We start from the raw sequence: 26,771 nt of genomic DNA on the forward strand, positions 1-26,771 counted from the left end.
GAGAAGTAAAGAACAGGATACGAGGCAGATCAGTCTGCTTAGAAAATGTATTTTATGTATTAGGACTATGAGATATAATTTGAAAGGGAAATTTAAGAATTTCCAAAGGAACATCATTAGATGTACTTCACAGATGTATGAAACAGAACCTTTAAATTTTCTGAGCAGAGCTTATACAGGTGTGTGTGAGTGTGTGCACGCAGACACGCAAGCATATTTGTTGTTATAATTTCTCTCTGAGGACAGTAGTATACACTTAAGATTTGTGTGATCTATTTTATATAAGCTATAGTTCAATAAAAATGAAGACAAACCAAAACAATAACAAGAGTGAGGGAAAGAGATAACACTGGTGGTTTTGTCCAAATGAATGAAGAGAGGGAAAAGATAAGATGATAAACAGAGTGGTTGGAAAGTTAAAATGTTACCCTTATGGGGGAAAATACAACACATCGAAACAAACAAACAAAAAAACTAAAGTATATAGCACCCATAGAGAGATGTTTGAAAAATACAGATACACTGTGAGGAGTCAAAACAGAGGTCAGCAAGTCTCAGATGTGCAGCTTGGACAAATGAGTGGTCAAAGCACCATGATTCATATATTCCACAGTGTTTAGTTGAAAATAGATTTAATTCAGAGTCCTAGCAGGGAAGATCAGAAACTACATAACACAAAATGATTAGATGGAGGATAAAATTTGGTCATCACTTAGCACTTCATTTTGGGTATATTTGAGACTGTATTAAATATTAGAAAACTACCGAATGTCTTTAGAAATTGGGTTTGATTACCTATCTGAACCATTTCAATGTATGTCTTCTTAATTATGTTTTATGACTACTACTGTTGGTTTAAAATGTATATTGTATCATTCCATTAACTTAAAACTTTATATATTTTTTGTATTTAAAAGGAACGTTTTGGTGGGACCCTAGAAGTATTGTGGGCCCTAACACAGTGCCTGCTGTCCTTTATGGCAAGTCAAACCTGCAAAGTTCCCTCTGACTCTCATACAAGCCCAGTGCCACAATGAACACAGGGCAAAGACAACAAATTCTTGAAGGAGTAATTCATTACGTGAGTAAAAGACATTTTACAAGATGAAAAAACAAGAGCGTCATGGAAACATCCCCTTTGTGGAAGGTGGGAGGGGAAATAAACTTTTTAAGTGACCTTTGCATTGCTGTTGATACAGTGTAAGTAACTAGCAGTAACAAACCAGAGCTGTCAGATGAAAAATCTGAAGCCACATAATTCTATAAATTGATGAGTCATTATAGATGTTAACAAAAATCAAGACAAGGTATTTTTCTGACCACTTGCTGCGATGAGAAAAACTGTGCACACACACACAAAATCCAACTTTTAAATGATTAACTCAAGACCACCATCATCTTTCAATATACAGCATTTAAGTAACCAGAAAAACTTCAAGTCTGTTAAAGATGCAGTCAAGCATCCAAGGAGGTACATGTTTAATCTACTTTACTAGAGACCCAACGCTCATTTTCCTCTTATTAATGGATGGAAAAGCAATTTCTCTGCCAAGGAAGGGTAATTATTTAAAATGTAGATGTGTTACCCTTCACAGCTCTAGGCTACTCAGCTGGCAGAAATAACGCCTCTGGAAAGCAGATCAATTATTTACCAAATTAAAGACAACAGGTTTGTTTTAGAAATGTCGGGCTTACACAGGGAGTTGAGAGTTTCCTCTTTATGTTTCTAATTTCCAGTTTAATTAATAAAAATAAATATATATCTTCTTTGATGTCAAATGCAATATAGTTAAAAACATGCCAATCTAGCATACATAATCACATAAATAGGATGTAGTTTCCACAAGATATTTTTAATTAATATCTATTACATATTTCAACCTTCATTACACGTGATACATGCATCTGTATTTAATATAATTTGCATCATGGATCACTCCCACAATTGAGGGAGGGAAATAATTCTTGTTCAAATCACAAATTGGAAATAAGTTGGTTTTATTCAAAAAATGACTAATTACATTAAATTAATGCCTTATCTCTGCCCTGCCAGAGTTTTTCCATGATTATAATGATAGAAAAAGACAATTAATATAATTATTCAATGTATACTTACTATCAGCTATGTGAAAATTACCAGGCTAACACTTGGGGAAAAATAAAAGCTTACTTCTAACAGAAAATATGTTGAAAGGATACTCTTGATAGATATAAATAAATTAAAAACTAGGATGAGGAGGTTAATAATAATGAAACAACAGCTAATATTTATTGAGGTCTCACTATATTTTAGATGCCATTATAGCCCTTAATTTATTGATGAGGAAACTGAAGTACTGGGAGTGATCCAAGCAGATTAAGTAACTTACCCTATTAAGTGACAAGGTGAAGGGGATGGGAGGGACACGATATTTTATGTAGGATCAAGTAAGTCTTCCCAAAAGGATATTTAAGATGGAATTCAAGAAATAAGTGCCAGGTAAAAGAGGGCTCCAGGAAGACGTATAATGATGTAAGATGTTTAAAGAGCTGAAAATCAGCAAGCGGGACGGGGGGGGGGTGGGGAGGGTACAGAGAACACAGGACAACAGTAAACTTGTACCAAGCTGTAATACTTTTGGACAACATTTGAATATATATATTCAAAATATAGACATATTTGAGTATCTGAAAGTGGAAGTAAATATGGAGTATGATACAATAATCATAGTTAAACAAAATAACCTAGAACTAAGCTGTGATCCAGGAAGATTTTTAAAAACTAAGAGTAACTGAGTCATTGTCATACATACTGTTAGAGATTAAACATTTCTATAGCCCTAAAATTCCTCTACTGAAACTCTAAAAACCCAGTGCGGCTGTATGTGGATTGGGGGCGGGGAGAGGGTTCTGAGTTTAAACGAGGTCATAAGGGTGAGGCCCTGATTTGATAGCATTATCAAGAGACACCCCAGAGCTCCCTCTCCCTGCTCTGTTGCACCAAGGAAAGGCCATGTGAGGACACATCGGGATGGTGGCCATTTGTCAGCCAGGAAGATAGACCTCACTGAAAACCAAATCAGCTGGAAATTTGATTTATAATAAGAAAAACATATATTTGGTCTTCATCCTCTGGTACAGAGCTCCTTTTTTCCTTTCTTTCTTTCTTTTTTTTAATGGAGATACTGGGGATTGAACCCAGGACCTTGTGCATGCTAAGCATGTGCTCTACCATTGAGCTATTTCCCTCTAGGCTCCGTCATTACAAGAAAACTAATTTTTGTTGTTTAAGCCACTGAGTCTTTGCTATTGTGTTCTGGCAGCCTGAGCTAATAACAAGTATACAGGTTACTCTCCAGACCTAGTACTGCAGTGAACACTATACATGCTCAAGTGACCAGTGAAAAGACTTTTGGGTTGGATTTATAAAATCAAAAGAGGCTATTGTTCTTGCTCTATAAGAAAAACAAACTGATGAAGAACAAAATCAAAGTTTCAGAAAATACTATTTGAAAATTCAATACAAAAAACCTAAATAAAAGTAGCTGCTCTCACCTCGAACAGAACAGCAGGAAGAAGAGGAGTCTGAGATAGACAAGGGTAAGGAGAACTCAGCAACTGTTCGAAAACTTTCAATGGCTCCACTTGAGCGGATGCCATAGGTTACAATATGCCCCTCCAAAAAAGTACACTTCTGTACCCAACTAATCAAGAGGAGTAAGATTTATTAATGCCTAACACTGTGAACAATGAAGGACAGCTGACAGTTACTGAAAGAAAAAAAAAAGTCAAACCAAACTGTCATATGTAGTTGAAATATTCCTCAAAATTATGGGCAAAATACAGATACTCTCAGACAAAAGAATTCTAAAAGGAGTCATCTTCATCAGAAAAACCAGCAATAGTCAACAGAAGTACGTTACTAAGAGAAGTGCAAAAATAATTCGATGGAAGGAGAGTGTTTTGAAGGAAGGAGGAGGATATTTTGAAAACACGATGAAGGAGGAATGAATCAGGGTGGGGGTGGGGAGGACATGACCCAGCCTGACACATTATTCAAAAAATAATACAAAATGGTTCATAAATTTAAATACAAAATGTAAAACTAGAATACTATTAGAAAATTACATAGAGGAAAATCCTCGGGCCCCAGACTGGTGACCACTTCTTTGGCATGAACAAAGAAACACAGTAACATAGTTGATTTTGAAAAACAGATTGGACAAAAAGCAAAGAATTTTGCTCTGCAAAAGATCTTATTAAAAAGATAAAAGGACAAACCTCTCACTGGGAAAAAACATTTCCCCAACAGAGGATCTAAATCCAGTATATACATAAAATAGAAAATGATGAGAATACCAAAAGCTGGCAAGGATGCAGAGAAATCACATCTAGAAGATTAAAGGAATGTTTGAGAACAATGTCTCACCAAGTAGAGGAAATTAATAAAGACATAACATAATTTTTTTTAAAAAAAGGAAGAAATGGGGGCAGGGTGGGATGGGGCGGGTATAGCTCAAGTGGTAGAGTGCATGCTTAACACGCACAAGGTCCTGGATTCAATCCCCAGTACCTCCTGTAAGAATAAATAAACAAATAAATAAACCTAATCCCACCCCCAAAAAAAAACTAAAAGAAGAAGAAATCTGGCGTTGAAAAGTTCAATAATCAAAATGAAAAATTAAACAGAAGGGCAAATAGCAGATTTCAATGGCAGAAGAAATCAACTGAGATTATCCAGTGTGGGGAAAAAAAGAATGAAAAGATATGAACAGAGCCTCTGAGACCTGTGAGATAGCATCAAGGAGATAAATCTATGAGTAACAGGAGCCCCAAAAGGAAAGAAGAGGGAAGAAGCGGCAGAAAGAAATAATGACTGAGATGTCCTAAATTTGATGAAAAACATTTAGCATAGTAAAACTATTTTGTATGATACTAGATTGGTGGCTATATGTCAATATTAATTTGTCAAAGCCTACAGAAAGCACAAGTGTGAACCCTAATGGAAACCATGGACTCTGATAATGACCTGTCAATATAGGCTCATCAACTGTAAGAAAATCATCACTGTGGTTTGGAATGTGGATACTGTGGGAGGTTGGGGGTGCGCGGAGGGGTGACAGGGGAGTGGGTGTGTGTGGGTGAGTAGGGGTGATACACAAAAGTTCTCTGTACTTTCCACCCAATTTTGCTGTGGACCTAAAACTGCTCTAAAAAATAAAGTCTATTAATTAAAAAAATTCTCATTGTGTACCTAAATAATTGAAAGCAACAAACTTACACCACCCACACTGAATCTGCCCAGATCTAAGCATGAGGCCTCTCTGGCACTTCTAACCAAATCATAAATGTTGCCATTAAAATATTTGTTTTAATTCGGGACTCAAGAGTCACAGCCAATAAACAAGAATGGGAATGAGAAATTGAAAAGCAAACTGAATGCAGCTGCTAAACTACAAGTTTCACAACTCTATTTAATGGCATCCCTTAATTTCTCCCTTGAATAGGTCCCATACAAAGCCGAACTGCATGCTGCTCAAACAACCTACATTTTCTCCTTCATTCACTTTGCAGTGTTATTCCATCGTGTGCATTTTATGTTGTTTTTAAAATTCCTCAGGAGGTGGACAATATTCCTGGTTTGTTCTTGAATTTTGATGTCCATGACATTTTAATTCTGTCATCTAAAAATATGCCTCTCTAAAAATAAATTTAACGGTAATATATATGCAAGTAAACTAGTTGGAAGAAAATCGGGTTTAAAAACAAAAAACAAGCAGTCAACTTTTCCTATATGATTTGTTTCACTTATTTTTTTAAGTGAATCTCCCTAAACCTATAAAAAGTATTCCAACAAGCACTATCATTATTATTGGCCACATTATATACCCAGTGAAAAAGCCTTTAACCAAATAGAGAATTATTAGAGGGTCAGTTAAAGCTTGTTGATATAAAATAAGTTTTGAAATACATATAGACCCACGGAAATAAAAACTGAGCTGTTACTGGAGGATCTAAAAGTTATATTCTGCTAATTATCTTTTGATTCTAGCTTAGAACTGACTTCCTTTTGAAGAACTTTCCCCAAAAGTCAAAGACCAAGTTAACACTCATCTCCTAGCACTCTGTCCTTACTTCTTTTTTTTAAGTCCCTATCACATCAGCAGGCTCCATGGGTAGGGACGGCCAGTTACTAACTGCATCACCAAGGCTGAGCCAAAAGATGTGAATGGAGTTTAGCCTCCAACGTGTTTGGTTGAAACAGATGAAATCATACTAAGCATAAACGGGCTTTTAAAAATTTTGGTGTCATGAACCTTTTTAGCAATATGGTGAAGCCTAGGAACCTCTTTTTCAGAATAATATTTTTTTAAAAAAATAAAATACTTAGGATTATAAAAATTGATATATGGCAGAATATGTGTGTGTGTTATCTTAAAAGACAGGCTCTACCAGCATTTTAAACCATAAGCATTATTAGAGAATTATGTAAGTAATGTCAAAATGATAAGAAATTATCAGGAAAAAAAGAAATTATCCATCATTTCTGTTGCTCATAAATTCACACGCAAGCTAATCTTTCAGTTTTATTGTATATAATCATAAGTGAAAGAAATTTTCATTAGAAATTAAAGAAAATTAAGATGTAATTTTTTTCCTTTCTAAGTTTACATACTCTCTGAATTTTATCCATGGACCTCTCGGATCTCAGACTCTTGTTAAGAAGCCTTATTTTAGATTCAAGGAGAAATGTAAGAAATTCTAAAACTCATAAAACAGTTCTTATAAAATTATTCTCTCTCCAAGAAGTTACAAGATTTGGCATGAGACTGAATTAAGAATACAGCAAAACAGAAACAGACTCATGGACATAGAATACAAACTTGTGGTTGCCAAGGGGGAGAGGGGTGGGAAGGGACAGACTGTGAGTTCAAAATTTGTAGATACTGACAGGCATATGCAGAACAGATAAACAAGAGTATACTGTATAGCACAGGGAAATATATACAAGATCTTGTGGTAGCTCACAGTGAAAAAAAATGACAATGAATATACGTATGTTAATGTACAACTGAAAAATTGTGCTCTACACTGGAATTTGACACAACATTGTAAAATGATTATAACTCAAGAAAAAAAAAGTTAAAAAAAAAGAATACAGCAGTACAAGAATGTCAATTTACATACACACAAAAGGAAAGATCCATGGAAGAAGTAAGTCAGACTTCATACATTAAATAATTTGATCTTCAAAAACCATTTCAAAAGGATGAGAAGACAAGTCACAGACTGGGAGAAAATATTTACAAAATACATATCTAGTAAGGACTGGTATCCAAAATATACAAAGAACTCTTAAAACTCAAAAATAAAAAAAAATGAACAAACCAATTAAAATGGACAAAAGATATGAATAGACACCTCAACAAATATTATATAAAATGGAAAATAAACTATGGTACCTTCCTACAATAGAATATTATCAGCACAAAAAAGAAATGAGAAATCAAGGCATGAAAAGACAAGGAGGGGAAACTTAAATACATATTAGTGAGTGAAAAACGCCAATCTGAAATGGTTACATACTGTAAGATTCCAACCATATGACCTTCTGAAACTATGGAAGCAGTTTTAAAAAAAAATCAGTGATCGTCAAGTACTGAGAGAAGTTGAATGAATTGACAGAGCAAAAGGGATTTTCACAGCAGTGAAACTCTTCTGCACAGTACTGTAATGGTGGATGCGTGTCATGTATTTGTCATAAGCCAGAGAATGTACACCAAGAGTGAACCCCACAGTAAAATGGAAAAGAGGTTATTTAACTAGGAAAACAAACATGTAAAGAAATTACTGCTTCAAGATAAGTTATATCATAGAGTTATATACAATTAACGCTCTAGAAAAACAAAAAGTAGGTATAAATAATTAAAATCTTAGTCTTATCGATAAAAAAGAAATTTGAGAGTTCAAACAGAAATCAAATGGCACACTAACTGCAAATCAACCATACTTCAATTAAAAAAAGGAATCAAATGGCAAACAGAGATCAAAATAATGAAATCATAGAAATCTATTGTTTTCTAGAAGTTACTACTGGACAATAATAGAGAGAACCACAATATTCTTTCAGTTCTATAAGATGTTCCTATTACAAGGGAAAGTCATAGACAGGAAAAAATGCAGCTTCAAATGTCTGAAGCACTCTACGGCAATATGAACTATACACTAGAACAAAGGAGATTTGACATAACAGATGGGCTATCAAACTGAGTCATGCTGGTTCCTCCAAGGGGAGTGCTGTAAGCGACAGAACTTCCAGACTGTTTTTTCAAATTAAACTTAATTTCCACAACATTCAGAGCATTTCAATAAATTTTTGTCTTCATAAATTAAATCAATCTTACCGATCAACAATCACTGCAAAACCTTCATCTATGTCAAAAATGACTAATTAGGATATTATAAGGAAGATTATTTGAAATACTCTGTATTATCCTCTTACCATCATTTTTCATCTGAAAAGATGAAAAGAAGTGGGAAAAGAGAGGTCTTTCCATCAGTTTTAACGAATAGGATTGCTTCTGCAGAATAATATAAAAATGGAAGTCTCTTCAGACCCATCAACCAAGAATAGAGCTGAAAAGACTGTAAAACCTATGAAGATTATTTCAGCTCTGAAAGGAAAAGAGCAATATTATCTTTTATTTAGAAGCAAAGTATTTTGCAAATTCCACCACTAGAAATATTAAACCAATTCCTAACTACGAAAATTGGTAATTAAAGAGACAACATAGTGCATTTATCCTGCCTTTTACATAAAGGAGAACTGTGGTTCATTTCTGGTTGATGAGAGAAAAAAATTTTTTTAATAGAAGAACAGCAGTTGATAAATGCAGAAGACATGACAGGATTAGAAAAAACACCAATTCTATAGCCTTCAAATGTAACAAAATTATTTAGTATAAAGTTGTTTCAGAAATGAAGCCAAAATAACACTCTGCAGATTACTTGCTAATCTTGAAAAGACAATCTACCTCCAATATGTAGACATTTGACGGGTCACTAAATTATTCATGTGATCAAACACAGTGTCATAAATTACAAGACAACCTGATATAATGTGTCTCCTACTGGGATGAAATGATGTAGACAGCAATACTTAGGAAGTTTCAAAAAAAAAAAAAACTCCTCAGCCTGAATGTATTTAAAAACATCTTTAGGGAATAAAGAGAACATTATCATAATGAAAAAAATGTGTGACAAAAGCAGAATTTGGACAAGATAACTGGTCTGGACACTCCCATTTAGATGAGGGGAAGGTCACAGTTACACATTGGATTAACAGGAACTATACAGACAGAACAAAATGTAAAGAGTGAACTTTAATCAGACCTTGATTTGAAGCAGTTAGAGAACCGATTTTTGAGACAACTGGGAAATTTTAAATTATGTCTCGGATATTAAATAATATAATGTTAATTTTTTGAATATAATATATTTGATTATGTACTAAAAGGTCCTTATTCTTAGAAAATGCATGCTTATTTTGCAGCAAGTGAAATATCACGTTTGTAATTTATATTCAAATGGTTCAGCAAAATACACACACACACATTATATTAAAATGTCAATACCTGTTTAATCAAGGTGACATACATGGGTCATTACGATTTTTATGTTTTAAACTTTCACAATAAAAAGTCTGGAGAAAAAAATGGACATTCCACACTGCTATAAAATCTCCCCTTTACAAATGCCTTATGAACATCAGAAAAACAAAACCCACCAAACTAACACAACTCAACAGCACTGTTTACCACTGCTATTCACCTTCTGCAACTACTCAATTACCATTTTATTCAGAAGTGAACTAATGTTTAAAGGAGTTTCTAAACTTGTACTATAAATTCACTCATTCAATAACCACTTACTGAAGACTACTCATTTTTCTAATATACACTAACACATATATTTCAAAAAACTTCGTTGGAAAACAAGTAATATAAAAGGTGGGGGTGGCGGGGAGGGACGTACCACTTGTATTAAAGGCCATACAGCACACTGGTTTTTCATGAGCAGGGAAGTGGGCCACAATACCATCACTGTCAGAATCCTCGCTCAGGAGCACCTTTTCAAAAAGAAAGAAGGCAAATGTAAGTTAACCGATTACTGAGCTTGAAGATACACACAGCTACACCACTACATCCCTGAACAAATAACATGCTTCCTCATACAAGAGTAAGATTATTCTTGGCAATATAAAGTGAGAATACCACTTCAGGAATAAGAAAAACATGTAATATGCCTCCAGCAGATTGTGTGGCTTGACTGTAAATGACAGAGACAATAATTTCTTGAAGTGTAGGTTCAGAAAAAAACGAAAAACATAAAATCAGCTATGGAGAGCTTTATCTAAGAGTTTTTATTGTGTCATGGCCTGCTGAAAAATTCTTGCCCATGATTGGAACAAAACAGGGAAAAACAACATAACAAGTTAAACACAAACAGCCATATAGTAGAGGTCTTTAGCTCCTAGGTTTTAGATGGACACATTACTTCTTTGAAAATGCTATTACCAAGCAGAAGTATATATCAGACAAGGAGTTTTGTATCTCAGATTTATTCCCCTTAATTTTCTTGTAAGCATATTGAAACATAATTTACATTCCCTACAACGTGCCCTTTGTGACTGTACTGTTCAATGATTCCTAGACTTTAACTCAAGAAACAAAAAAGTTTCACATATCTAATGTTTGAAAGGGAAAACCTACTATACGGATACTGGATCATGATATTCTGACATGATTAATTTAATTTGAAATAATCTAAGAAGTAGTCCTATACAGCCATGTTAATTTTTCTTTTAAGCTATACAGAGGTACAATTTACATGTTATAAAAGTTGCTTATTTTATTTTAAAAAGTTTACAATTTAATGATTTTATACAGTACTATAACCTTTACAATAATCCATTATATAGAAATGTCTGATTTGTCATCCTTTCCTATCTTAATGCTTTCATTTTCTTGCCTTATTATTCTGGCTAAAACCTGCAATTCAGTCAAGCTACAGACTTTTCAAAAATTTTTGTGTGTATATCTTTTTAAATTACCATTTTAATGATTTTTAAGTATTCAGTTTAGTACATTAATATTAAGTATATTAACATTGTTGTGTAAGAGGTTTCTAGAACTTTTTTATCTTGCAAAACTAAAACTCTATACATACTAAACTCTAATTCTTCCTCCTCTCTCCTACCACCCTTGGTAACCACCTGTCTACTTTCTGTTTCTATGATTTTGACTATTTTAGATATTCAAAATAAAACAAAGTATTTAGCATTTGTACTTCTGTGACTGGCTTATTTCCCTTAGCATAACATCCTCAAGGTTCAACCACATTGTAACATATGATTTCCTTCTTTTTTAAGGCTGTGTAATATTATTACATTCTATGGATATACCACCTTTTTCTTTATCCATTCATCTAGAGATGGACATTTAGATTGCTTCCACCCTCTGAGTACTGTGAATAATGTTACAATGAACACAGGTGTGTAAATATCTCTTGGAGACCATACAGTATAAGTAAGGAATTTCCACGACTCAGTAATTTTTTAAAAATCCAATTAATGGGCATAGGACTTTAATAAACATTTCTCCAAAGAATATATAGAGATGTTCAATAAGCATATGCAAAGATGCTCAACAAAAAATGAGAGAAAATTCAAATAGCTAAAATTAGACATGAAAGAGGAGCCACTACACTGATGTCACAGAAATAAAATGGATTGTATTTCTGAGGCCCTCATTGCCATACCAAAACAAGAGAAAGTCAAAAGGAAAACTATAAATCAATATCCCTGATAAATAATGATGCAAAAATCCAAAACAAAACAGGAGGAAACCAAATTCAACAACACATTGAAAGGATCACACACCATGAAAAGTGAGATTTATACTTGGAAAGTAGGGATGGTTCAACATACAAAACTCAACTAATGTCATACACCACATTAACAAACTGAAGCACAAAATACACGATCATATTAACCAATGCAGAAAAAGCATTCGACAAAGTTCAACAACATTCATGATAAAAACACTCAGTAAACTAGGAATGGATGGAAACTATGGAAACTACCTCAATACAATAGAAGTCACATGTGCAGAATCCAAAGCTAACATACATTTCATCAATTTTTCCTCTCTGTTCTTCAAAATTGAACTGCAAGCTCAGGCTACCAGAACTGCCTATTATCCCTATTTATCAACTACCAAGATTACTACTTTTAATGAAAACACTGTTGGGCCTGAGTTTTAATCTTCTACTCCAAATCAAACCCCTCCTCTAGAGGGGAACCTGCTTTGTTCACAATGGTCTGGTAAAACTATCACACTCACCAAGCTCCAGGGAGATGTGGATAAGAGCATCATCTTAGCTTTTGGTCAATTTCCAGTGTGCCCAAGTAGTTATTTTTGAAAATCCTATCCAGTAATGTGCTTATTTTCTGGAGAAAGGATTTGATTGCTTTTTCATTTCACCATAGGTGGGAGTCATTCTCCAAATATCACTAAATTTATGCCAACGAATCAACCATTTTAAATATTAGTGGATAGTACTTAATATAGTAGTGTCATCATTACCACATTGTAGATTTATAATACTTCCAACACCCCTAAAATTTCTTCATAATGAGTTCACAGTAGATCACCAGCCCTAAATCACAGGCAATCCCTGAAATCCTTCTTTCACCTTTTCTAAAATTTTTCAAAATTTTTTGTATAATCATGAGATTTATCTTCCATTTCTTTCACTTTTTTGGTTCAACCATGTTATTTCAGGTATCATTCATTTCTTTACGTTGCTTACTTGTATTCCACTGTATGGAGATACTACATCATGTGGGTTCATTGATCAGTTCTTGGCAATCTGAATAATGTCAAATTGATTGCTATTATGCACAATGCTGTTATGAATATCTGCATACACATCTTTTTTTTTGTGAACATGTTTTTAAACTTCTCGAGGAGATACCTAGAAGTAGATTTGCTCAGTCATATGGTAAATGTACGCTGACCTTTTGAAGAAGCAGGAAAATTATTTTCCAAGGCAGATACTTTCATATGTCCACAAGTATGAGATCTCCAGTCTCTCCACATCCTTTCCAACAATTTGTATTGTATGTCTTTTTAATTACGGGCAATCTTTTGGAGATGTCAGAGGTCAGAATGGTAGCTGCCAGGAAGTATTGGGACAGGGGGGTGGGGAATTATTATTAAATGGGTACAGATGATGAAAAGTTCTGGACAGGGACAGCAGTGACGGTTGTACAACATTGTGAATACACTTAATGCCACTGAATGGTAAACTTAAAAATGGCTAAATGGCAAATTTTATGTTATGTACATTTTACATTTTACCACAGTTGAGGGGGAAATATGCATTACAAATTACTTCTCTAATCTCTCTTTTCCACTGTTCCATTTGTCTTTCAAAAACGTTAGGTGAGAACAATAAGAAAAAGAAGTCACAGGAGCAGGTTCCAAGAAAGTGAATTCAACCAAGTTTGCTAAATATACTAAGGACTTGCTTTAGGATATATGGTACATTCACAGAGTTGAGTGACCATTACAATCATCAAATTTAGAACATTTTCATCACCCAAAATAAACTCCATAACCATTAACAGTCACCGCTCATTCCCCAATTCCCTCTAAACTCCCTGCCCTAGGCAACCCATAATTATTTTCTCTTTCTATAGATATGCCTATTCTGGACATTTCATATAAATAGATTCATACAGTATGTGTTCTTTTGTGATTGGCTTTTTTCAATATACATAATATTTTGAAGGTTCATCCATTTTCTAGCATGAATCAGTCCATTTCTTTTTATTGCTAAATAATAATATATTCTATATATATGCCACATTTTATTTAAACATCCATTGATCAGTTGATACATATTTGGGTTGCTTCTATTTTTTGTCTATTATGAATAATGCTGCTATGAACATTCATGTACAAGTTTTTATATGAACGTATATTTCCATTTCTCTTGACTGTTTTATCACCTAAGAGCAAATCTTGAGGAGATAAGTTTCCAAGTCATAGGATAACTTCTTTCCCAAAGTGAAACTGCACTATTTTACATTCCCACCAGCAGTGTACGAGGGCTCTCATTTCTGCTTACTGGCCATTGGCATATCATTTTCAGAAAGATGTCTATTCAAATCCTTTGCTCATTTTAAAATAAGACTATTTATCTATTTATTATTGATTTATAGGAATTCTTTCAATATTCCGCATACACACATAAGTGAATGCAGGTAACACAAATGGCGGGAGCTGAAGAAGGTCTGTAGCCTACTTAAGAGAATGTGCCACCACCAACATCCTGGTTTTGATATTTTGCTACAGCTATATCAGATGTCACCATTTGGGGGAATCTGGAGGAAACTGGGTGATGGGCACATGGGTGTGCAACTCAGTGTGAGTCTACAATTATTTCAAAACTAAAAGTTAAAAATGTAGAGTATAGTCCAAGCTTTTTAATCTCCCTCATTCTGATAGGTGACCGAATGGTATCTTGGTATAATTTTGTCTTTCTCTTAATAATAAGTCAGGTCTATAGATTTTATGCCATTTGGATATATTTTAATTTTTCTGTGAAATATTTGTCCTTTGCCCAGTTTTCTATTTTAACTCAATCTTATAAGATTCCCTTTCCTTCCATATATTATAACCCTATATCTCTCTTTCCAACACAATTAGTATTGAGTACTCTATTTGATGGTACTTGTACAGAAGCTATCCAGCAAAAAGGCTCATTAATCTTGGTGCACAGCAAAACCTCATGCCACTATATGGGATTCTTTGAATCTTCTCTTTATGAGGTTCACCAACATAACAACCAGATACTTTTGTAAGGATTCCCTCCATTGTATCATCCCCTTTCCTCAACATCAAATCAATAATACCAGAGACATCCCAATTCAGTTGCCCTAAGACATGTAATTTTTACTCACTGCTTAACAGGCTCAACTCCTAAGTATATGTTGTAACTGTCCTGACTTTATTAAAACAAAGCAAAGCACTTTAATTGATACAAAATGAACAGGCCTTTATCATATGAACAAAAAGATAGACAAAACACCTCAAGAACCATTAAATTATTACGAATAACACTTGTATACAGCTGCACTCAGGGAAAGAAATAGCTCAAGTTTATGTCATCACGATCTGGACCGTTTTTCTTTGATTAGAGACTTTGCTGCCTTGCTAACTTCAATTACACAAATGTGTAAAGGCAAATTATACCACTTAACTTATCCTAGCCACAAAATGCTTTTAAATAAAACATGAAAGTGACACAGATAAAAATGGACGAAGTCAATCAAATCCATTCCCTTTTAATGCAGTTACCACACAGCGATCCTGTCACCATCAAATCAAACTAATCAATTTAGCATCAGAAAGACAGTGAGTCAAATTTTATACACTATCACTGTAAACATGAAAATATCTTTATTAAAGGCTCAATGGATTTAAAAAGCTAAAATGAACAGTGTGAGCTCCTGAGATGTAGATGTAAAAGAAAAAAACATTACAGCTAAGGTCAAACATCAGTGGGAAAGGGCTAAAAGTGATAAATCTATGACATTAACCACTGCAGTCTTTTTAATACAATCCAGCATAGCCTAAAAACAGCTCTGTACTCCAACTGAACTATTTATCACAGACAAAAATGTCTTCTTGACAAAAAACAGATTCACGTTAACAAAAGAAAGGAGGACAGTATCACACTGAAGAAATCTTGTTCCTTTAAAAAAATATTTATAATTCTTTAAAAATGTGCATAGCAACTTCTCATTTATTGAGTATCACTTTATTTCCTGACTTAGATTTTTTAAATCAAGTTAAAATTTCAGAAAATATTATAAGTAGGAATGAAAAGAGATTATGCTCCCAATACAAATAATGAAAAAGATAAAAATGTTCTGGCTGAGCAATACTTTTTAACTTTTTTTAACTTTTAAAAGCTAACATTTCTATGACTCTTATTTCCTAATAAACGATTTTACTTCTTTTCAGTGTTAACAATGCATTTGTCCCAGAAAAATGAAGTTTGCAACTAGAATCTACAGTCCATTTCCATATTCCGAGTGTGAGAATTCCACTTTAAAGTTATAAAAAGTTAATAAAGGACTGGCGAAAAAAAAAATCCAAAACAAACTGCACTTGAAAACGCAAAGACTCACACTACGCTTTTCATATAAATTATTTTAAATCTTTCTTCTTACATGTTCCTGTACTTACATGTAATAAAATAATGAGTTCTACTGCTATTTTATCAAAAATAAGATGAGATAAATTTTCTGCTTTTAAATGACCACAAATCTGTCTGTCACCAAATGCTCGATATTTAACAGACTCACTCATACTCACCAAACTAGACAATGTTGAGAAGGGTTGTTAACTACTCAGTAAATGTGGGTGGCCTTAGAGGTGAATTAATTAAGAATCAAAGGACAAAAGAAAATAGTTTTTACTTTAACACTCATAAAACACTGAGGGTTTATATATTTAATTCCAATTTAAAAAGAGAACATTTGTATGTGTCTATCAACTTGAGCTAATTAACACAACTTTTTTTAAAAAAAAAAAGTCATTACAGTCAACTGAAAAGTTTGCTAGCACTTCATTAAAAAGAGTTTTAAAATAGAATACAAGCCTGTAACATATTTGGTTAACCACAAAGTTAAGATGGGAAAGGTGGAGAATTATATTATTCAGATTTTACATAAAATACAACAGCCAGATTCAATAACAAAAGAATTTTTCTCTTTTAACTGTAGCACAGTCCATATTTTTTTGAAATGCCACTTAATCTTACTATAGGAACTGGTATATGAGTACCAGCCAAGCACAATCTTTCATCAAAAGTACAACCATATATACTGGAAGCAGATTTCCTCAAAAGAACACACAATATTTAGGGTTAATGTTTTAAAGGCTCACACAGTTATGTTCTGAAAACAGAATTAAATCAGAATATAAATTCTATATAAATATAATATATATATATATCTTATATTCTATTTTTCTAGTTATAAATACACAATATATATATTACTATTTCACAAATGTTGCTCTACTATCTTATTCTAGCAATAAATTTTAGACTGCATATTTATAGCAATGATCACAAACTATTACAATAGCCTTCCTTTCAGAAATGTATTTTTAAAGTCTAGACTATGATTAAAAAAAAATACTTTGGAGTGGGCGCATGGGGGAGGAAAACAAAATCCAATTAGCTTCTTACCAGTAAGATTTACACAAGCATAGCATATTTTTCCATGTTTATAATTACTCCCAAGTATTTCTGAACCCTGTAAAAATACACTTTATCTGAAGATATATGATTCTATAATAAGCTGTTACCATTTATGTATTCCACTATATGTTTTGAGATTTTGTGTATTTATTCATATATAAGGAAGTATGTGTAATAAAGACACTTGCACTTATAAATATCATAACTAGTCATAATTAATCTGATTTAGTTTATGACAAGTGTCATTTAAAAAAAGAGAAACATTATGGACAGAACAGTATAAAGAGATTACATATTTATGAAACAAATGTCCTGATGAATTCCTTAAAACCTCAATTTTACCTTCAGGTTGGATACATTAACTATGCTTGAAATAATAAGTTTTAGAGTGTTACTCATCATTTTTTGGAAAAAAATTCTAGCCTGAAATAACCTCAGTTTCCAGAATTCCAAATTAACAATCTCCAAGGCCAAACACATTTTGTCTGATCTTGATCCCAAAGGACATTCTTAGCCAGCCCATCCTCTGCAGAAAATGAACATTACAGGCATCAGAAGCTCTTACCTGGCCCTCTCCAACTGTTTCAGTGTCGATTACAGTGATGATTCCTGGGACCAGGGGACTCCGTCTTGAATTACTATGAATGGCAACATCGTCTTCTGTCACACCTGAAGGGAGTGTGCCTGTCAGCTGAGTCACCACTTTCCCAACCATTGTCAGGCCAGTTTTCAATGTCTATACAATGAAAGGTAAAAATGTATGACTTCACATCAGCATTTGGAATCTAAATGGAAATACGCACGTTGTTAACTCTCATATGTATTAAATTCTTTATTCTCTTAACAAGCTTCTATGTAGCGGTGCATCGTCATGAAAAATCAGTATGACTTTTCATATGATCTTAAAGTTAGAAAATCGGTGTTAGTTTGATATCACTAGAGTCTACAAAGTCAGCAAATTTAGAAAATCGGTGTTAGTTTGATATCACTAGAGTCTACAAAGGTGAGAATAAAGCCATAGATAAATAACAAAAGAGCTTTGTTTCACATAAGGATATTTCATAAGAAATATTTATTTTTGCCCCCTCTCCTCAATGCACATAACTTAAAACACGTGACAGAGTAAAAAGTAGAAACTATTTGCTGTTCTTTTTTTAATATTTTAAAACTATTTTTTATAAGTCTACTTTTTAGCATGAAAAAGACTGAGGCATTGGTAGAATCCCTCTGCGGGAAATAATTTGCTTCCAAATTAAATATACAATATGATGTTACATAATATTCTACATCTAGATTTGGCATATAGAAAATACAGTCTCCATCTAAGCTACTTATCACTGGATGAATGAAGTATCATACAAAACTAGCTCTCTGGTAACAGAAAACAATTTAATTAAAGATAAGGGGGAGGTTATGGCTTAACAGTGGAGTGCATACTTAGCATGCAGGAGGTCATGGGTTCAATCCCCAGTACCTCCACTAAAAAATAAATAAACAAACAAACAATCAAACAAACAAACCTAATTACTACCCCTCTAAAAAAAATAAAAATACAACTTAAGATGTTTTATAACATTTCGGTTCCACTTCATTTAAATAAATAGATAAAACTAATAATTCATGTGTATTTTTTCTTTTATATGAATTTCATCATCTGATTACTTTCATACGCATTAACAAACAATAATGTTAAGTATCAGGTTTTTTTCTTTTTTTGTCTGAAGGGAAGAAAGCTAAAACAATGTTTATGTGATTCATAGAAGATCTAATCACTGGCGCCAGAATAAGTCATCCAGATTACATGGACATTTCAAAAATTATCTATATTAGACACACATTCAGAAATAATTTTTTCTAATTCTTACATTGTGAGGAAAAGTTCTTATTAAAATACTTCAAATTAATCTTCAATAAAGTCACTTGCTTTTAAAAATAATAATGGGAAAATATGTTCACCAATATTCTGGCATATGCTATAGGTAAATTTAAAAGTGTAAATTATTACATAAACAGCATTTCAAATATTAATTTATAAATGGTAAGCAAAAAAGGTTGTTTACAAAGGCCTAAATGTGATTTAAGCAATAGTCAGATTGAAATTTTAAAAAGGAAACATATTTCCAAAGAAACTATCTATTAAAATGCCATATAACTAACAGTAGTAATATATTATTTTACTGTATGGCCATGTTACATGGAACCTTTCTTATGAACTTGGGATTGGTCAAGGCTCTTTAACATATATGACCTGTATAGATTTCCTTAAATACCTCAGAATTATAGAAAATAAAATTGAGGCTGCAGTAAAGTTAAGCAAAATGGCAGCTCAAACAGCTGGCCAATGACAAAGCCAGAATTCGAAACTAGGACAGTCTATCTCCAAAGCCTGATTTTAACTGCTACCCAGTATTGCCTTGTAATCTATTCCTGTTACTGCTTCATGATTTCAGAACACAAACATACACTGGGAAGGAAAAAAGGGAAAATGAAGACCACAATAGTGTGTCCTAATAAATACTTAAATAAAATGACCAACAAAGTCACTTGCTGAATTCAAGCAAAATGATATAACTTACAGTGGACTGAAACCAAGAAAAAGCCACAAATCAATTGTTACTGTTTTGTTTAGTGCTAAAAACCCAAACTGCAGTGATTATAAAACACATTAGTGTTCCTCAATTAGCAGCCAAACATTTGTTTCAATAATTCACAAGAAATGACTTACACAAAGTCTGTTAGAGTGTTGTCAAGAAAGCCTCTGAAGGACCAACAAAATCAGGCGCCACAGTGTATTGATGTCAAAAGCTGGCCAGGAAGCCTGATTAACCTCTGAGATGCCTCCGCTGATGTACCAGCTCCATTAATGCTAATGGAGATGCTCCCACTTAAACGGAGCGATCCCTTTATCAAAGGAATGCCTTTCAGGTTTAAAGTCTTTGGTTGTATATCCTCCCTATTTGCCCTTGAGCCTATTATTTCATGCTCTTATACCAATGAATAGGAATAAAACTGAAATAACTGGAGCACACAGAAAGTGGGAAGTAATGTACCAGAGCAAACCACAAGATGAAGGGGAAAGTTAATATAAGAGAACAAGGAAAAAACTCCAGAAAGAGGAGAAAGACAGAGTAGTGTATTTCATTGTCAAAGATTCATATTACAGGAAGACTTAATGGTATTTCTCATACACACACACACATAAAAAAAACAACCTTATGAATACTTGGTGGGATCATCTTATTAGTGGACACAAATCTAAACTCATATTTTAACAGTCATCAGATGTATACTATGTATGGTAAGTGACAAGACATTACTGTCTATCAGAGCTCATTAACTTTCCAGTGAGATCTAATGCAGGGTGTGAGAGGGGATGTTGGAAGTTTTCTACATTTGTGAAGACATTTGATTCTATGGGAAATTTGTCTCCATATTACAATCAAATACATCACTGAGCACTGGTGACCAGAAGAAATATATAATATGTTATTATTTAACAGTTTTCAATAACCATATTTACATACCTAAATCACCTCACAGTAATTAGTCTTTTCAGTAGATTTTAATGGAAAGGCTATGTACATACCTGATGATTTCCTCAAACACATACAAAAAATGATGAAGGCTTAACAAAAATTAGGGAAAAAATCCAATTTGGCCAAATGGCTATGTGATTGAACTGAATGTCCTCACAATCTGAAGTATCTAAATTGTTAAAAAGTTCTTTATACTCTCAAATAACCTTTACAAGAATATTCACAGAACTAAACTGTACTTGTAAAAGTGCTGGACATAAGACTGTAACATAAGTGTCAGATAATCTACTAGGATGAAAAATTCAAATGAGCATGGTCCTTATTCTGCTCTGTTGCAGACAGATTTGCCACAGGGTCACTAGTTATCTTTAGCCTTTCTCCTGCCATATCAGTGTCCTCCCTATCCATTAGTACTAATGGTGCTGCTCTCTCAAAAAAGCTGTTAGTTGTCATTAAGAAGTTATCAGATAACAAGAGAAAACAGGCATTTTTATTAAATCAATTTATCACACAGGGGTTAAAACCCATTAAAAGGAAAAATCAAATAGGACAGTTACAGGGTAACTAGAAAATACAGACCAATGATTTAATAAATGTTTCAAAATAATCCAATTTGAACAATTTCAATATTAAATTTTTTCCTTCAACACTACCACAGAGAATTCATCTTTATTATATTATTTATAAGGAAAGCCAAATGAATTATTTGGAAAAACAAAAATAAAAAATTTTAAGTAGAAAAATGAGTATTTAAGTGCTATTTGAAAATTCAGAACATGTTTTAAAAAATTATTTCCTCTAAGGAGATCCAAGCACATATACAATTAATATATTTATATTTACAACTGAATGAGACATAAAAAACTTAATTTAATAAATAATCCTTCTATATAAGAAAGTGGTTAACCTCTATTAAGCCACATAGAAGCTGTCATCATAGAGAAAAAAATATTACTGACTACTCTATTAAAGGCCATGATTTAATATTTTCTTAAGGATCAAGTATTATACTGGCTTTTAAGACATTTTCTATGTTATATCTCAAAAAAATATCTTATTACCTAGAAATGACTGAAATGCTAAGAAATGATGAGATATTTTATTTTCTATTTTCAGTAATGACAGGCTAGGTAAATCAGATCAGTTCTACCAATGAAAACAAGTAGGAAAACTGGGGAGAATTTGCTTTTTCCTCTCTTAAGGCACTGAATATTTAACAAGATAGTGATGAGTTACTAGGTCCAATTCCAAGAGAACAGGGAGATCCAGACATGTGGATTTAGCTGGTATCTAGGCCTAAATGCATTTACACATTCTAGAGGGGACTTTCTAAGAGATTGAGTGGTGCTCTATTCACTTGTGGAACTAGGTGGTCGTGTTCATGGGGGTCTACCTGGTGACTTTCCCTCTATGGTTTGGTTTGGAACATAAAGGGACACACAATAGAAATAACCTGTAGAAATCAGGCTCTCACAGCTATTTCAGGTGACCTTTATTTAAATAATTTAAGTAATCTCAATACCTGAAATTGGATTAAGATCATCCAAGCCTGAGACTGTCACAGAACTCTGGTATCATCCAAACTTGAAGATGTTTCTAAAGATTTTTTAAAATCAATTCTGGCAAACAAGGAGCCAAGACATCATAAATGAGAATTAACAGAAACACCAAACAACAAAAATATATCCAAAAGAAATCAAAATATTGGAGTGATCAGAAACAGATTATAATGGCCATGCTTACTGTGTTTAAATAGTTTGGTAATTTGAGAAAAATGGAATTCTAGAGAACCTGAAGCTATCACTATTTAAAATGTTTTAACGATGCATGTGTGTTTGATTTTATCAAATGCTTTCAGTACATGTATTGACATAATTACATCATTTTCTCCTCTATTCTGTTCTTGTGGCAAATTACACTCACTGACTTTGAGTAAGAAACCAGCCTTAAAATGCAGAGTTATCCCAATACATATTACCCCTCTGTGTATATTAATTTTTTTCCACTAGAATTTTGTTTAGAATTTTTCAAATCTGTGTTCATGAGAAAGACAGGTCTGTAGCTTTCCTTTTTCATAACACTCTTGTCAAGTTTTCAATTTCAAAGTAATCTTGCATCATAAAATAAGATTAGATATATTCTTTTATTAGACATACCTTTTTATTCTACAGAAGAGTGTAATATTGTCATTGTTTATTCTCTTTTTTAATTGACATATAATTGATTTACAATATTGTGCTGGTTTCAGGTGTACAGCAAAGTGATTCAGTTATATATTTTTTTCAAATTCTTTTTCATTGTAGGTTATCATAAGATACTGAATATAGCTCCCTGAGCTATACAGTAAATTCGTGTTGTTTATGTTATTGTTTATTTCTAAGCGTTAGACAGAATTCTCTGCAGAAGGTTTCCAGATCTGAAGTTATCTTTGTGAGATTTTTCTTTCCTTGGTTAAGTTTTTTACTCATTTATACAGCAAAGGATAGGAATCGTAAGTGTACATCATGATAGATTTTCACAAGTGAACAAACAAATATGAGTATAACCCATAATGTAATAGTAAAAAAAAAAAAGAATATATTTATAATTATACTACTTAATTACATTTTCATGCCCTTACCATGGAACTGCTAATACTTCAGAAGGTTAATTTACCCAGAAAGTTTCTGACATCCAATAACTTACTAGGAGAAATTATATTTGAAGGGGAAACCATCCCAACTTTCAAATATTCCCTATGTAAAATATCCATACCTTGGATGTGAAATGAAGATCATTCTAGAACTGACAAGATTTTAGGAAAATAATTTGGCAGTATTTGCAAAGAAATCTCAAGATATTCACAGTTTTTAACTTAAGAGTCCATAAGTACAAAGAAAATGATTACATAAATGTATAAGGAAAATATTTTCAAAAATATTTCATAATATTTAAGTTAAATAAGTTAAAAGACCAGGGTACAATATATGACTGAACTTACTAAAACTAATGAGAAATGGGAAACTTTTGCATTCACGGTTATATTTTTCCTTCACTTTATAAATTTATAGGCAAGAACATGAGTAAGCATTAAAATCAGACAAAAGCACTTAAATAAAAAATTAAACATTAATCAATTTATTCCAGAGTTAATGTCAGAATCTTATATATTGTCTTATCTATAAGATTAGATATATTCTTTTATTAGACATACATTTTTATTCTACAGAAGAGTGTAATACTGTCATTGTAATGTTTTTCTTATATTTATGTAATCATTTTCTTTGTACTTATGGACTCTTGAGTTAAAAACCACGAATAGCTTGAGATTTCTTTGCAAATACAGCCAAATTATTTTCCTAAAATCTTGTCAGTTGTAGAATGATCTTCGTTTCACATCCAAGAGCTAACAGTGGACTGCAATCAACGCCAATTCCATTGGAGACCAGCAGCCTGTGGGAAATTAACTGGAGTAAGGTGTTATCATCAACGTAATTTCTTCAGAGTTTAAATGCAGAAGAATTCTTCCCAGTTCACAATACTGCCATGTAGAAAAGTGGGGAGTTTGGACTTGTTCTTTTCAAAGGATATTAAGTCTAGCCTCACTTTATCAAGTCTACTTTCAGCTAACAGCTAAACAGTTACTGAATGAGGCAGGTCACTTTTCTTTTACGTAGGCATAAAAAAACACATAATTACAGCAAACGAGAGCTGAAAAGTTATCCTCTGTCTCATAACTAAAAATTATTCAGAATGACAATACCATAAGCTACCCTGAAGAAAGTGTGTGCCACAGACAAGTCGGAAAGGAATCTAATGTGCAATCTCACTGGCACGTTTTGTGGGTCTGTTGCAAACTAACTGAATAACACTGATGCTGTCTGATAATTCTGTCTTGGATTTCTCTTCACTGAAATAACCATCACAATTTTGTCATACACAGTGGGAACAAAGCAAGCAATTTTTATAAAGATTCAGAAATCTAAAGTATAGGGTGCTATAAGCAAGCATAAAGCCATTCAATATTTCCCTCCGAGTCAAAAATACGTAATGCTTCTCTCATCGGACCATACTGTGCAAGCATTTGTGATCAATCTTTAAGTATTTCTGTGTTTGTTTTACATAAAACAGTGTGACCTTTGATTCCCTCCCTGTGGTTTGCTTTAAACTGCTGTTCTGTTCTGAACAGTTGTGCTTTCTATTACATGCTGTCATTTAGATTCACTATGTCATCCCTATTACAGGAATTGTTTTGTTGTATACTTCACAATTCAAAAGGCTGGTGATTATATGAATACCTTTTAATCAGCATAAAGTTTACGAGCCATCATCAAAATTAACCCTCGCGTGTACACAAAAAAGAACTCACTTGACAAACACACAGGGGGCAGCTCTGTGTCATGAAAGGATCTTTGAATGTGCCAGGGGTCTCACTCAAGTTTTCCTAAGGAATAATATTCTTTTTATGTCAAGAAGATTCATAAATGTTCAAGGATGCAAAAGGATGTCAGTATAGGTACAATGATGCACCAAAAAGGAAGCCAGAAGTAACTACTTAAAACATGTAAGTAAAGCTTCTTTCCAAAGTGGTATCAATTAGATTACAGGCTTTGATCTACATAGCCAACTTCAATATTTTAAACTTGGTATATACAAACCCTATAATCATTAATAACAACAAAGCATTATTTAGGAACCTTAAGAGATAAAATACATAATCATTTGGTCATGAATTCTCTTCACTTGATAAAATAATTCTGAGTTATTTCTTAAGCCCATTCGACATTTGTGAATGAAAAGGGAAGGGACAATCTCAATACACTTCGGGAGAGAATCAGGATCGTTTACTTAGCATAATCACAACTCCCGGAGACAATTGGGTACTCACTTTAGCAGCACTAATGACCGTGGCAGTATAAGACTGAATGTTGTCTCCACAGGCTCCACCACGGGACTGATGACACCGAATCAACTGGAAAGAGAGAGAGAGAGACCAGAAAGCCATTTCTATTAAACTGTTTAACTCTACAGGCTCTTAGGCTGGAGCTTATTTACCGTGCAGAATGATGGTACAGGGTGGGAATGTTTGCATGAGTGTTTTTCAGACAAACAGCTAAAAGCCCTGCTGAGACACTTTTACCCCTTTTTATAGCCTGCTGGTGCCGCTCTGGCAGTTTCATGCTCAAATACGATTTTTAATTACAAGATGAATAGTCTTTAAGAATTTATAAACTCTGAAATGGAAGGATTTGAGACCTGGCAGACTTTCCACAAATAAATTTTAGAAACATAATCAAGGGACTAAGACTGACTTCCTAACATTAAATATTTAACATGCTAGCAAATTGGAAGTTTTGTCCTCTTAATTCCTACAAAAAGATTGAAAAAGGAAACTTTAAAAAATAGACAAATGAATTTGCCATATTTCCATTTTCAATTGTGCTTGTGGGAAAGTGGCACAAATTATGCATAAATCAATTCTGACACATATAGTAGCTGTCCACTTCAGAGGGCTTACTGGTTTTACCATTAGTATGAAAAAGACATGCCCTTATTCATGTCTGACATAAATAAATCAACCTGCCAATTTTCAAAGTGAATCACTAGTTTGACATGCATGATTCTCTCATGCGCTGAGAAATAAACCAGAACTAAATTCTCCATGGCTCCTACACTTCCTAAATTTAGTTTTTAAAAAAGGAGAGAAAAGAAAAAAAAATCAGATTTTTTAAGTTTTTAATAATAGTAATATAATAATAGTAGTAGTAGACTATTAGAACTCCAAATTATGATATAAATTATTAAAAGCCTATAGAATTCAGTCTTTCTCTCCCAAAATATAACAAAAAATGCTTAATATAATTCAAAATTTAAAAATGCTTTATATAATTTAAACCTAGTTTTAAATTATATAAAGAAACCATTTGTTCTTTT

At 33.1% G+C, this 26,771-nt stretch overlaps 1 protein-coding gene across 18 annotated transcripts in view; it reads right to left on the bottom strand.

Moving 5' to 3' along the window:
• The window catches only part of BCAS3 (BCAS3 microtubule associated cell migration factor), a 480,755-nt gene that overhangs the window by 337,520 nt on the left and 116,464 nt on the right, over positions 1–26,771 (bottom strand). For all 18 annotated transcript variants that reach the window (XM_015247130.3, XM_015247132.3, XM_072940262.1 and 15 more), the window contains exons 11-13: positions 25,726–25,809; positions 17,888–18,058; positions 10,015–10,108 (exon numbers count right to left, since the gene is read on the bottom strand). In XM_015247130.3, coding sequence (XP_015102616.2) covers positions 10,015–10,108; positions 17,888–18,058; positions 25,726–25,809 — 349 coding nt within the window. The remainder of the gene's footprint in view (positions 1–10,014; positions 10,109–17,887; positions 18,059–25,725; positions 25,810–26,771) is intronic.

This window comes from Vicugna pacos, chromosome 16 (assembly GCF_048564905.1).
Source record: "Vicugna pacos chromosome 16, VicPac4, whole genome shotgun sequence".
In the NCBI taxonomy this organism is placed as follows: Eukaryota; Metazoa; Chordata; class Mammalia; order Artiodactyla; family Camelidae; genus Vicugna; species Vicugna pacos.